General features: G+C 38.1%; 1 protein-coding gene across 1 annotated transcript; it reads right to left on the bottom strand.

Moving 5' to 3' along the window:
• Positions 1 to 7060: 7060 nt before the first annotated feature.
• LOC139116468 (uncharacterized) lies at positions 7061 to 11618 on the bottom strand. Its single transcript, XM_070679091.1, has 4 exons — positions 11538 to 11618; positions 8601 to 8905; positions 7613 to 8299; positions 7061 to 7379 (listed from the first exon to the last, which is right to left on the bottom strand). Exons 2-4 carry the CDS (start codon positions 8887 to 8889, stop codon positions 7063 to 7065), a joined length of 1293 nt encoding a protein of 430 aa, XP_070535192.1. The 5' UTR covers positions 8890 to 8905; positions 11538 to 11618; the 3' UTR covers positions 7061 to 7062.
• Positions 11619 to 12324: the final 706 nt, after the last annotated feature.

Genomic DNA, 12324 nt, shown 5'->3' with positions numbered 1-12324 from the left:
AAAATTTTTCAAAGAAAAATCTTTCTTTTACAAATGTAGTCTTGAAAAGGATTTAAGTACTCAAATTTTGTTTTACTCTAAAGTAAAATTTCTTGAAAGTGAACAACAATAAACTCTAAATACGAGAGAGACAGTCTGCAATTAAATTGTCTCTGCCTTGATATGTCTAATGTCAAGATTAAACTCCTGTAACATTAAACTCCATCTTAGCAATCTCTGATTTTGCCTTTAATTTCTGCAGAAAAACAAGAGGGTTGTGATCAATATAAACCACTATTGGCTGATTTGAAGAAGTAACATAAACTTCAAAATGCTGTAAAGCTAATATCAAAGATAAACACTCTTTTTCAATTGTAGAGTAGTTTCTCTGGGATTTGTTAAATTTGCGTGAAAAATAGCAAACAGGATGATCTACACCATGACTATCCTCTTGCAATAAAACAGCACCAGCAGCCGTATCACTAGCATCCACAGCTAATTTGAATGGCAAAGTGAAATCTGGTGCAGACAACACTGGAGCACTTTGCAGTATGGCTTTAAGTGTATCAAATGCCTGTTGGCATTGCTCTGACCAAACAAACTTTACTTTCTTTTAAGTAAGTTAGTCAAAGGCTCAGTAATTGTGGAGAAATTTGGACAGAATTTTCTGTAGTAACCAGCCATACCGAGAAAGCGCATCAGTTGTCGTTTGCAGTTTGGTATGGGAAAACTTGAAATGGCACTGATTTTGGCATCAACAGGTTTTACCTCACCCTGTCCTACAGTATGTCCGAGGTAAGTTACCCTAGCCCAACCAAACTCAGATTTGGCAAGGTTGACAGTCAACATTGCTTTGCTCAGTCTCTCAAAGAACTTCCGCATGAGCTTGATGTGTTCCTCCCAGGTATCAGTATACAGGACGACGTCGTCAACGTAGGCTGCACACCCGTCTAGCCCGGATATGACGTCGTTGATCATCCGTTGGAACGTTGCCGGAGAGTTCTTCATTCGAATGGCATCACCTTGTACTGGAACAATCCGTCTGGTGTAACAAAGGCGGATATTTCACGAGCACGATCCGTCAGAGGGACTTGCCAAAATCCCTTCAGTAGGTCAAATTTCGTCACATACTTGGCTTTTCCCACTCGGTCGATGCAGTCATCAATCCTCGGGATTGGGAAAGTGTCTGTCTTTGTTAAAGTGTTGACCTTCCTAAAGTCCGTGCACATACGATAACTGTGATCTGATTTGGGAACAAGTATGCACGGCGAACTCCAGTTACTTTTACTGGGTTCAATAAAGTCATTGTCCAGCAGGTATTTGACTTCTTCCTGGAGATATTTCGCTTTTGTTGGATTCAGTCTGTATGGATGTTGTTTTACAGGCTTACTGTCCCCAACATCAACGTCGTGATAGATGACGTTTGTCCTCGTTGGAACATCTTTAAACAGGTGTTTATATTCATGGAGCAGTTCTTTCACCTGTTGTTGTTGTTCTGGCTGGAGGTGTGCCAACTTTGTAGACTCCAGCTTCTCCAGGATTTCTGAGTTCTGAAGCTTGACCGAGCCCAGCTTTGAGTTTAGAGTATTTTCACTCAAGTCAGTTTCAGTATCACTATCTTCATAATGGTTTGAACTGACTGCACTGACAGGCTGAGTTATAGTAGGATTATCCCTATCCAAATATGGCTTAAGCATATTTATGTGACATAGCTGTTTTTGTTTTCGCCTGTCAGGTGTTGTTATGATGTAATTTAAATCACTCAATTTCTTATCAATTAGATATGGCCCAAAGTAACGAGCATGGAGTGGTTTGCCAGGAACGGAAGTAGAACAAGAACTTTTTGACCTGGTTCAAACTTCCGTTTTGAGGTGATTTTATCGTATTTGGTTTTCATTGACTGCTGAGATGACTCAAGATTTTCTCTGGCTAATTCACATGCTTTAGAGAGTTTTGTACGAAAATCTGACACATATTGCAAAATATTCAGACAATCATCATCGTCTGATAGGAATTTCTCTTTAACGAGCTTAAGTGGGCCACGGACTGTATGTCCAAATACAAGCTCAAATGGGCTAAAACCAAGAGACTCCTGAATTGACTCTCTAACAGCAAAGAGCAGAAAATGAATTCCTTCATCCCACTGCTTCTCTGTGTCAAAACAGTAGGTCCTAATCATGTTTTTCAAAGTTTGATGAAATCGCTCAAGAGCACCCTGACTTTCTGGATGATAGGCGGAGGACCTATACTGTTTAATGCCTAGCTGATCCATTACTTGTTGAAAAATACCAGACATAAAGTTGGAGCCTTGATCGGACTGGACACATTTAGGGAGGCCAAATAAAGTGAAAAATTTGACTAAAGCTCTCACTATAGTCTTTGTCTTTATGTTTCTCAGTGGTATGGCTTCTGGGAACCGGGTTGATGTACACATAATTGTCAACATATACTCATTTCCTGATCTTGTTTTTGGTAGGGGCCCAACACAGTCTATTAGTATCCTACTAAATGGTTCTTGAAATGCAGGAATTGGTTGAAGGGGCCTTTGGAATGGTCTGATTTGGCTTTCCTACCATTTGACATGTGTGAAAAGTTTTACAGAAATGTGCTACATCCTGCCTGAGATTAGGCCAATAAAAGTGACTGAGAATTTTATGATAAGTTTTCCTGACTCCTAAGTGACCAGCCCAGGGGGTTTCATGGGCCAGGCGCAATATTTCAGCACGGTAGGGCTTTGGAACCACAATTTGATGTTTTATAGCCCAATCGTCATCAACCAAGACATCTGGAGGTCTCCATTTACGCATGAGAATACCAGATTTTGTATAATAGGAAACAGAGCTATCTGAAGTTTTATCTTCATCATCTACCCTGTCAAACAAGCACAAAATATCTGGGTCTTTGTGTTGTTCTGCAATGAGATTTGATCTAGAAAATGTCTGACTTTGGTCAGCAGAAGTTTTACTGGAAGTTTCAAATCCACGAGGGATAACGGAATGATCCGTGTCAAACACCTGACTGAGAAAGGTGTCATTTAAGTCAACATCTGTGACATTATTTTGAGAGTATTTTGATTCTCGGAAGTTTTCTTTGACATGGCTCGAGTAATGGCACATGAAGGAAATAAATCGGGTATCTCTTGTTCAATTGGCTCTGGATCCTGATCTAAACTAGGATTATCAGTCACAAGTGGATTAGTAATGACCTTGTCCCCAGCAAGGTCGTTTCCAAGAAGAAGGTGAATCCCTTCAAAAGGCAAAAAAGGCCTAATACCTAAAGTCACAGGCCAGAACAAAGTCCGAAGACAAATAGACATTATGGAGAGGAACAGGAATGTAGTCATTACAATCTACCCCTTAATAAGAACTTTAGAACCTGAAAATGACTTTTCAGAAAACGGCAGGGTATCTGCCAACAAAAGAGACTGGGAAGCCCCGGTATCTCTTAAAATTTTGACAGGGGTAGCGGAAGAGAAATCACTAGAAAGTGATATAAAACCATTATGAATAAATGGCTCGAAAATACCCATAATGCTATCTTGAGAAGAATTGACCTTGACCTCATTAATTGGGGATAAGAGGGGTTTAACCTCAGAAAATGTGTTGCACACATTATTAGACTCTAATTGAGTTGATGAAGAAATAAAGCCGGTTGGCTTAGATCCACTTTGACCACTTTGACCTTCACGTTTTCTTTTCAATTTGAAACAATCTGACATTAAATGGCCGTCTTTCTTACAATAATTACAAGAAAGTGTACCAAACTGTTTGTCAGAAGGAGATTGAGACTTGGGATCTGATGATGTGGAAGTGTTACTTGAAATTTTGTGAACTGTTGTCATTTGATTTCCTACTCTCCTTTGAAAATTCTTGGATGAAAAGGAGGTTAAATTTACCTGCATTGTTTCTGTAGGAAAAGGACTGGGATGGTTTGCTGAGAAATGAAGATTTGTGGGTCAATGAATAATCATCGGCCAACGTGCAGCAACCTCCAATGTATCTGCCTTTTGTTCATTGATAAATGTCTTGATGTCACTCCGGATGCACCTTTTAAATTCCTCAATCAAAACAGAGCTGTCGTAATTGTCATAATTCTGACTGACCTTTTCAGAAGAACACCAACGATCAAACAGTTGTTCTTTTGTTCAAGCAAATTCAACATAAGTTGATCCTTCACCTTCTCACAATCCCTAAATTTCTGACGGTGAGCCTAAGGCACCAACTCATAGCCCTTGAGAATTAATTCCTTCACAGAATCATAATTTGAAGCCTGCTCTACTGACAACTGAATGTAAATTTCTCTGGCTTTACCCACCAAAGCACTCTGCAAAAGCATAGACCAGGACTCCTTAGGCCAATCCAGACTCTGAGCAATTTCTCAAAATGAAGGAAATATTATCAACATCCTTTTCTTGGAAAGGGGGAACTAACCTGAAATGCTTAGTGATGTCAAAACTGTCTGAAGGGAAGAATTTTCCTGACTTTCTAAGCTCTAAACGTCTCATTTCTAACTGCAGTCGGTGTTCTGCTAATTCTCTTTCTTTTTCTTTTTCCTCTCTTTCTTTCTCCCTTTGTCTTTCTTCCATTTGCAATTCTTTTTCTTTCATTTCCAATTCCCTCTCTTTCTGTCTTTCTCCATTTCTAATCTTTCCTGCCTATCTTTCTCTCTCTGTCTTTCTTCCATTTGTAATTGCATTTGTATTTTTCTTTTTCTAATGCCTGTCTCTCTTTTTCCATTGTAATTCTAGTTTCTTGATCTCCAAATTTGTCTGCATTTCTAATTCTAATTTTCTTAGTTCAAAGGTAGACTCGGGCTCATAATCTTTCAAGGTGGATTCCTCAATTGGCCTAAATTAACTAAATGTTTTGCAATGTGGTACTGTATTTCCCGCTTGCGCATAGATCTTTTGACATCTACTTTAAGGAAATGGCCAGTGCAATGAGGTTGTCTTTTTTGAGGGAATCAAATGCGTCCTGATCAAGGTCATCCATAAATTCGTCTGGCTTGAATTCCGCCATGATTGAATTTTGCTGAGTTCACAGTATACAGTAGTTTTGAAAAGGCAGGCAAAATGTTGTCAAACGGCTCAAAATATTCGGCTCCGGACGAGCCCCCAATTTGTTACGTGCAGAGAAAACGAACAAAAGGGTGAACTCAGCAGTTAACGTTTAAACAAAATTTATTACGAAAATAAAACTAATGCTAAGTCAGGGATAGAGTACAAGCTTTAAAAGTGTACAGACTACTTATCTCAGCTGGGACGGCAAAGCTCCAGTCTCAGAGTTGTAACAGTCAGTCGGATGAATGAACAGTCCTTGCAGGCTTGCAGCTGCATAAAGTCCACAGTATAAATCCAGCGTTGACAGTGAAGGTCTTGAAAAGTCTTGAGAATGACTACTGCTGGAGTTAGTAACACACAAGAGACACGATCCCAAAAGTCTGACTGGAAGCTGTGCACGTCCCTTTTATAAAGGCATATAAGAACAATCTAGAACTTTTATTGACATGCTAATTACTGTTCTAAAATTATCTCCCTTACACAACTAATCAACTTTCCAGAACATTCCAAACATGACTAATTGAATTCAAGGTTGTGAGGTCACTGAGGGTAGTGACCTTGAGAATGTTCTAGACTAATTGAACTCAGGTCATGATGAGTGTGGGAGAAATGACCTACATAACAATTTGATAAACCAAATGTCTAGAAATATCAACAATATAGTGTGATTGAGAGATTTAAATATCATAAAACGTTATGACAAAACGTGATGGGAATGCCATTCTTATGAATTATCATCGAGAAGATACATAATGATGAACACTTAAATGAAAATCCAAACTTTGGGATTATAAGATCATATCCCTGTGTGGTTTCTAGGGATCTCCATAAGAAACAATTTATCATGCGGTCTTACACAGAATTTATATGCCTCCTACCTACAGAAATCCCATGTCTTTTTTTAGCCCTGCTACAGTATGTCTCAGTGTTGAGAAGGTCGTATCGATGTCATGACGGCTATCAAAACTTGCATACAACTCTGACGGTGAAACCAGTTGTCAATAGTTCACCAAATTTTTAAGTATCACTAGCGACCATTATACATCTTTCCTTTGGTATTAAAGGCGTGCAATATTCACATCAAATGACTAGAAAATTTTCCCTGGTAGTCCCAAGTGGACTACCAGGGGAAAAAGTTAATTTAGAGCCCTACATTTGTGAAACAGAATATTTCTAGCGTATGTACTCGATGATAAGGTACGCGCTGAAACGTCGCACTGTATTCTAGGACGCAATAGCGGGCTATATCAGTGCATGCGACCCAGCATCAGTGCGCGCGACAGGGCTATCACACAAAGAATTAACGGGCGACGCGCTGACCATTAACGTTTATTTATTGGCAAGGGCGAGAGGAAAGCCAAAAATTAACGGGCGAGGCTTGCTGATCCCGTTAATTTTGGCTTTCCTGGAGTTCGCGCCCATTTAATAGTCAGTGTGGAGTCTATTATTTCAATTATAATATCAACGAATCCAACTGTCAAATGTTACGAAAATTCCCATGCGAACGACACCGGGGCCCCTGACGACACTGACGATGTGGACTGTGGCACTGTGAACGTCGTATTAGGTTAATGGTTGCAAAATTTATCGAAGGAGAACGTTGGTAATGAATGCAGGTGGCGTCACTTTCTTTCACCAGAAACGTTTTTTCTTATCACCCAAGCACGTTGTAATTCCAAGCTATTTTGAAATTCACTGTAAAATGCGATGGACAGGGCATGGTAATATAATGTTTTGTAACTTTTTGGTCGATATCAGGGACTAAAACTCAGCCAATCACAGTATTTGAATAATACGTGAGGAGTAATAAATGTGACAGCGACATTATTATGCATCCATAGTAACTATAAAGAACGTACAGTGAGATATAACTGCCGACCGTGATACTGACAAATTGTGATTATTTAAAACGTTATAACAACTCAATTAATTCCGAATAAACAAATGAGGCGAGGCAGTGTTTGTTGAGCCAACGTCAAAGGCAAGTTTTTACCACAACTGCTTTCCAAACTTCTCCCCAACCGTTACCACAACAACGTATATTGAATAAATAAATAAATAAATAAATAAATAAATAAATAAATAAATAAATAAATAAATAAATAAATACCTTGTTGATAGCCTGCATGGCAAAGATGCATAATGTACATATGCAGGAACCATTTATCATCAGTTTTGTGACATTCGAGTATGTCTGCTAAGTCATCATAATATTCTCGATTATCACGTTTAATGAATTTTTTCATGATCGCTATCATAGAAATTTTGTCTTCCTCCGTTTGAGGTTTATCTCCAGCAAGTACTGGTAGCACTTCAAAGGGCATGTTTGTGCTCTTGGAATCTGTAACGATAAATACCACCTTGCTTATAGAACATTCCTAAAAATCAACTCAACATTGCTACATATCATGAAATGTAAAATACTGCATTGTATATATCTCTTATTATCTCTTATTATCTATTTTTTATCTATCTATTTTGAAAAGCTTTCCTTCCAATCGTCCACTTCAGTACGTATATTTAACAAATTTAAGAAATTTAAGCTCTCTAGAAGACATATTAAATAATTCTTACCAATACTGAACTGTTGCACTATATGAAAACGCAGTGTTTCCTGATGACTGTATATTTCTTGAAAGCTAGAACCTTCTTCACAGAGGAGGAGGATACGATCGAATTTCGGCAAAGTGCTGCCAGACCAATATTTGCCTAAATCGGAAAGTTTATTGGAGAAATAGCGCTTGACACCAGAAAATATCCCCCATGGTGTCCATTTACCAGGAGGCTCGTTCCCAGTCTTTTCTTTGACTCCTTGTCTGATAATTGAAGAAGTATCTTCGTTTAAGTAATGAAGACTCATTAAAAATGTTCCACTAGTCGGTTCTTGATGCGCAGGCCGGAATAACTCGTCTACGGAAACCTTCCTGCTGGTTATGCTGAACTGAGATCGCAGGTGAAGGAAAGGGTGGCGATTGAGATCTGCACGAAATCTCTGTATATGCTTATCGTTTCCAACGACGAGTACATTATGGCTCGAGTTAAGAGTCGGAAAGAATGCAATTTCATTCATGTAGTTTCTCAATGTTCTCTTCTGTAGGTCATTGAACTTTCTACTCAAAGAAAAACACCGGTCTTGTAATAGTGGATACTCTGCGTGCTTATCATTGAATTTGAAGACTCTGTGCCATTTCTCATGAAGGACTTTGTCTTCCTCGATATCACTTGAAGTATCGTCTCCGTATATCACGACAATAATTGATCCTAAAATGAACGTAAAACATAAAAATTAATTTTCCTAATGATGCACTCTCTGACTCAGACGTCTTTGCAGAATATTGAACACATTAGGCGAAAGGAGCAAAGCTGTGAAATGATATTGAGTAATAAATACAAATTGCATGCTCCGTAATAATTAATCACGTTCTGTTTGAAAAGTATGAATTTTATGATTAAAATTAATATTTACATTATCATAATGTGTACAAAAGAGTTGAACTTTCACATTATTGGTAGAGATAACTTAGTAAGAAATAAGTAAAATGATCGCATTAATTACACGCACCCTTAGGCTTCGTATACTTGAACAGCTTTTGTATTTTAGCCCATAGATTCACAGCATCATCTTGTTGTGTCGGAAGATGGAGCTCAGAAATTTGTGCTGAAGTGAACACAAGCACCGCAGTTTCAGTTTGATAATGAACTCGGGGCCCTTTTGTGTCTGTCCATTTCTCGATTGATACATGTCCATTGTCTACTTGAGTCTTGAAAACACCACGCAACAGCTTTTCGACCTCACCAGGCGCTTGGCTGTAGGAATCTGTCTCTGAAAAGATCTTGATTAACTGCTTCATGGCGAAACAAAACGATCTGAGATAGAATCGGAAACGTTACAATTACACAAGTAAACTACATGGTTTTTATATGTCTGTACGTTTTTAAACTTCTGACGGCGATACGCTATGCGCGCTAAGGTATTACAGTGACAAATGTAAACACCACCTGTTTACATGACCGCCCTTAGCAGGGCGAAAGGCCGTACTTTCTGTGACGCAGTCGTAAATGCTGACAGAGGTTTCGACAAAAGTAGTTGCTCGCCACTGAATTTCAGATTTGTATATCTAAAATATTCAAGGTGAACCATTACGTTTACCTGACTGTTGCGCAGAAACCAAATTTCTTATCTTAAATCAATCTTAATTCCAGTTTTATTTTCCAATCAAGGTATCAACAATACGCTATAAATTCACATGACTTAACGTTCAGTGAAACGGTGTAAACATTATCTATCATTGGCTGGCACTTAAATATTTGATTTCAGTTATAGTCAAGTGTGTAATTGGACAAAGTCCAGTCGCCCAGGCTGAAATGCAATATTCAACACTTTGCAGTTAATAAAAGAGAATGCTGACAAATGGATAAAGCCATTAAAAGAAAATTCTTTGTTTGCCGTCCTTCTTGAAAACATATCAGCTTGCCAGCAAAAATAAAACACAAATAAACAAACACAGGAACAACATAGATATATCCCATAAACCTTTACTTTCCAATCGGTTAATTGGTTAAAAGTGTGAAAACTGAAGTATTATATTTACAATGCAGTTTTTATTGTGCACTTCAAGAAGCAAGTTTAAAGCAATGCTTTGAAACACAAGTTGAACTTGTGTACGAACAACAAGCATAGTTATGGTTAGGTGACTGTGACTCGGAGTCTGAATAAAATTTCCATAATAAACAATGGCAATAAGCAACATACCAGTGGATACCAGTGTGACAGTCCACAACTGGTTGTTTTGTCAAACTCTACACTATGCATTTCAAAATGTTAGGTAGTACAAAAGGTGTTCTTTCAAACACTAAAAATGTCAAATGTTACACTGTGAAAGTAACTGAGTTATGTTGAAAGTATGTAGTCGACACTCAGAATACAAATGCCAAACATATTGGTAAAAGTTGAAAGTACTATCTCTTTCATACAATTGCAATTATTGCAGTAAGGAGAGAGGATAGCTGAACAAATGATAACAGCCATGGGTGCAAATCCTCGTTAATATTGTAAGTGTCTCGAGAGTCAAATAGTTCTACTCCTGAGAACAGTGTCTGTTAAGTTAAATGCTCCATTAGCTGTAACGTTTGGCTAAGAGTGAATTATGAATTCTGCGTATCGACAAGTTTGTTATCCTTCTTCCCGTTGGTTGGATACCATAAACGTATAAAAGTATCCTGTTTGTCAAGACAGCCTGTGCATGTGTAATGGCCATTGATATTTTAACATCTGAATTCTAATCCAGACTTATAAATGACCCGATCGTTTGGCAGCAGAAAAAATGTTCAAAGTAAGAGCAACTTAAACTTCGTACGAACTGTTTGGAGCATTCAACAACGAACATTTCACTGTACCTGCTTTCCCTGCTGCAGATCCAATATCGTGATTAGTCGCGGATACTGACAACGCGGATTTTGGTATCCAAAGGGATTGCCAAAAGTGTCTTTAAGCAATTTTTATTGAAGCGATTGTAAGACATTTGCGTTGCTTTTGGTTTTTTGCGACATTTCAGTTAACTGCTAAGTGATGGCTCTCTCAATGTGTCATCGCGAACAGAGAAAGGGCACAAAGTTCCACATTATCCAACATAGGATTTGTGGTTTTTTTCAGATTTCGCCTGAAAACCAACTAGCACGCGGACGGCAAACAAAAACATTTTTTAAGGTTATCATCTAAAGATCGAGTTTTGAAATTCCGTCATCATGATTAGCCGGAAAATAGTCACATGATTTAAAAGCCTAGTGATAGCACAAGGCTGTGTAAACTCATGCCTTTTGATTACTAATCGAGTTAAGAGCGTCTCTGAGCATAATAAATTATCGCCATTTAGTCACACTGGTTGTTGTACATGTACAGTCGTGCAGTCACAGATACTATTTAATTAGATAAGATCAGCAAGATAAGATCAGAAAAGCATGTCTAGGGCTAGTTACAATAACAGCTGTTTTTTCAGAAAGATTTCAGATGGCAATTTATGGCATAGTTTTAACGTTTAATTCGCCAGCCCAACTTGATTGCACTTAGTAAATTGTATTTAAATGGTTACCTATTGTTAAACGTGAACTCTCATTAGAGCTACCTACCAGTTTGGTACTACGAAATAAAATGTGTTGATTACATTATCAACTGTCTTACATTTTAGCGCATCTCATACTTCGGTTTTCCTTTCAACAATACTATTGTAGTGATAATCATTGTGAAAATAGCCCTTGCCTTAGCACACAAGCAAAGATGTCATGTTCGGTCTAATATCTTATTGATGTAATTAGTTAATATGTTCTATGATTCTTAGGAAGTGACTTAATGCTGTAAGAATCCCGACAAATGAATAGCAAGGAAAGGGATAGCAATTTGGAAACAAGTTACCCACAAATGCACGTAACATAAGCCATTCCGAGACCTTTGAAATGTAACATGTGGTCTCAAGCTGATCACAGAATATATTTTAGGGCTTACCTCAGTAGTTCTGTACAGTAACTTGTTTTTCACAATAGAACAGCAATTTACTTGAATTACCCAACAGACGAATGCGTCATCTGTAGCACGTGATATGTGATCATGTCAACCAGTATGGCAGCTTTACATGTAAATGATTAACTCAATGATCACTTGCATGGTTATCACATGAGGCCATGCATAAATGAGATAAGGAGTACACTGAATTGTTCGGATAAAAGTATATATAAATTCCTTATTCCAAAGTTTGACATGAGCAAAAACATATGCGACAACGCACGGGGTCATTTGTTTTCTATTTGGCATTATGGAGCTTGAGTGAGAGATACGTAATAAATCTATTCTAGGCATACTTCGTAGAAACAGAACAACTCATCGCTTCCAAAATCATATTAAGGACTACTCAGCCTCTGTCGCACAAACATACACTAGTAGCCACGTTAAGGCTTTTTAAGTGAGCATACTTTGAATGTCTACTCTGAGACAGGTAATTTAGAATAGTTTATAAGCTGTACAGGCATTTTCACTTTGAATTCCTCGAATTCAGTTATCACCTAACATCAACCAATTTTTAATCCTGGTGTTTTATGCGCATGTGTATTGTGTAAACCCTGTCAGTTATTTGCTGGCTATCTTTTGTATCCTTCGGAATATTCTCAATCTCTCGTGAGCCGACCTAGGTTTTTTGTACCATTCATTGCATAGACCATTCAACACAGACATTCAAGCTATGACTAGAAAAAATAAAATTTACGTGCATCACGCTCGAGTCATGGGAAATATCCTG

The sequence above is a fragment of the Ptychodera flava genome, chromosome 17, assembly GCF_041260155.1.
Source record: "Ptychodera flava strain L36383 chromosome 17, AS_Pfla_20210202, whole genome shotgun sequence".
Taxonomy (NCBI): domain Eukaryota; kingdom Metazoa; phylum Hemichordata; class Enteropneusta; family Ptychoderidae; genus Ptychodera; species Ptychodera flava.
Note: the sequence above shows the minus strand (reverse complement) of the source record. Positions and strands in the feature narration are given on the sequence as shown.

Coding starts and splice junctions, on each gene's coding strand:
- LOC139116468 (XM_070679091.1), bottom strand. CDS start 8,889: ATGAAGCAGTTAATCAAGATCTTTTCAGAGACAGATTCCTACAGCCAA. Junction 8,300..8,600: donor CAAGTATACGAAGCCTAAGG/GTGCGTGTAATT, acceptor CGTTCATTTTAG/GATCAATTATTGTCGTGATA. Junction 7,380..7,612: donor AGTGCAACAGTTCAGTATTG/GTAAGAATTATT, acceptor TTATCGTTACAG/ATTCCAAGAGCACAAACATG.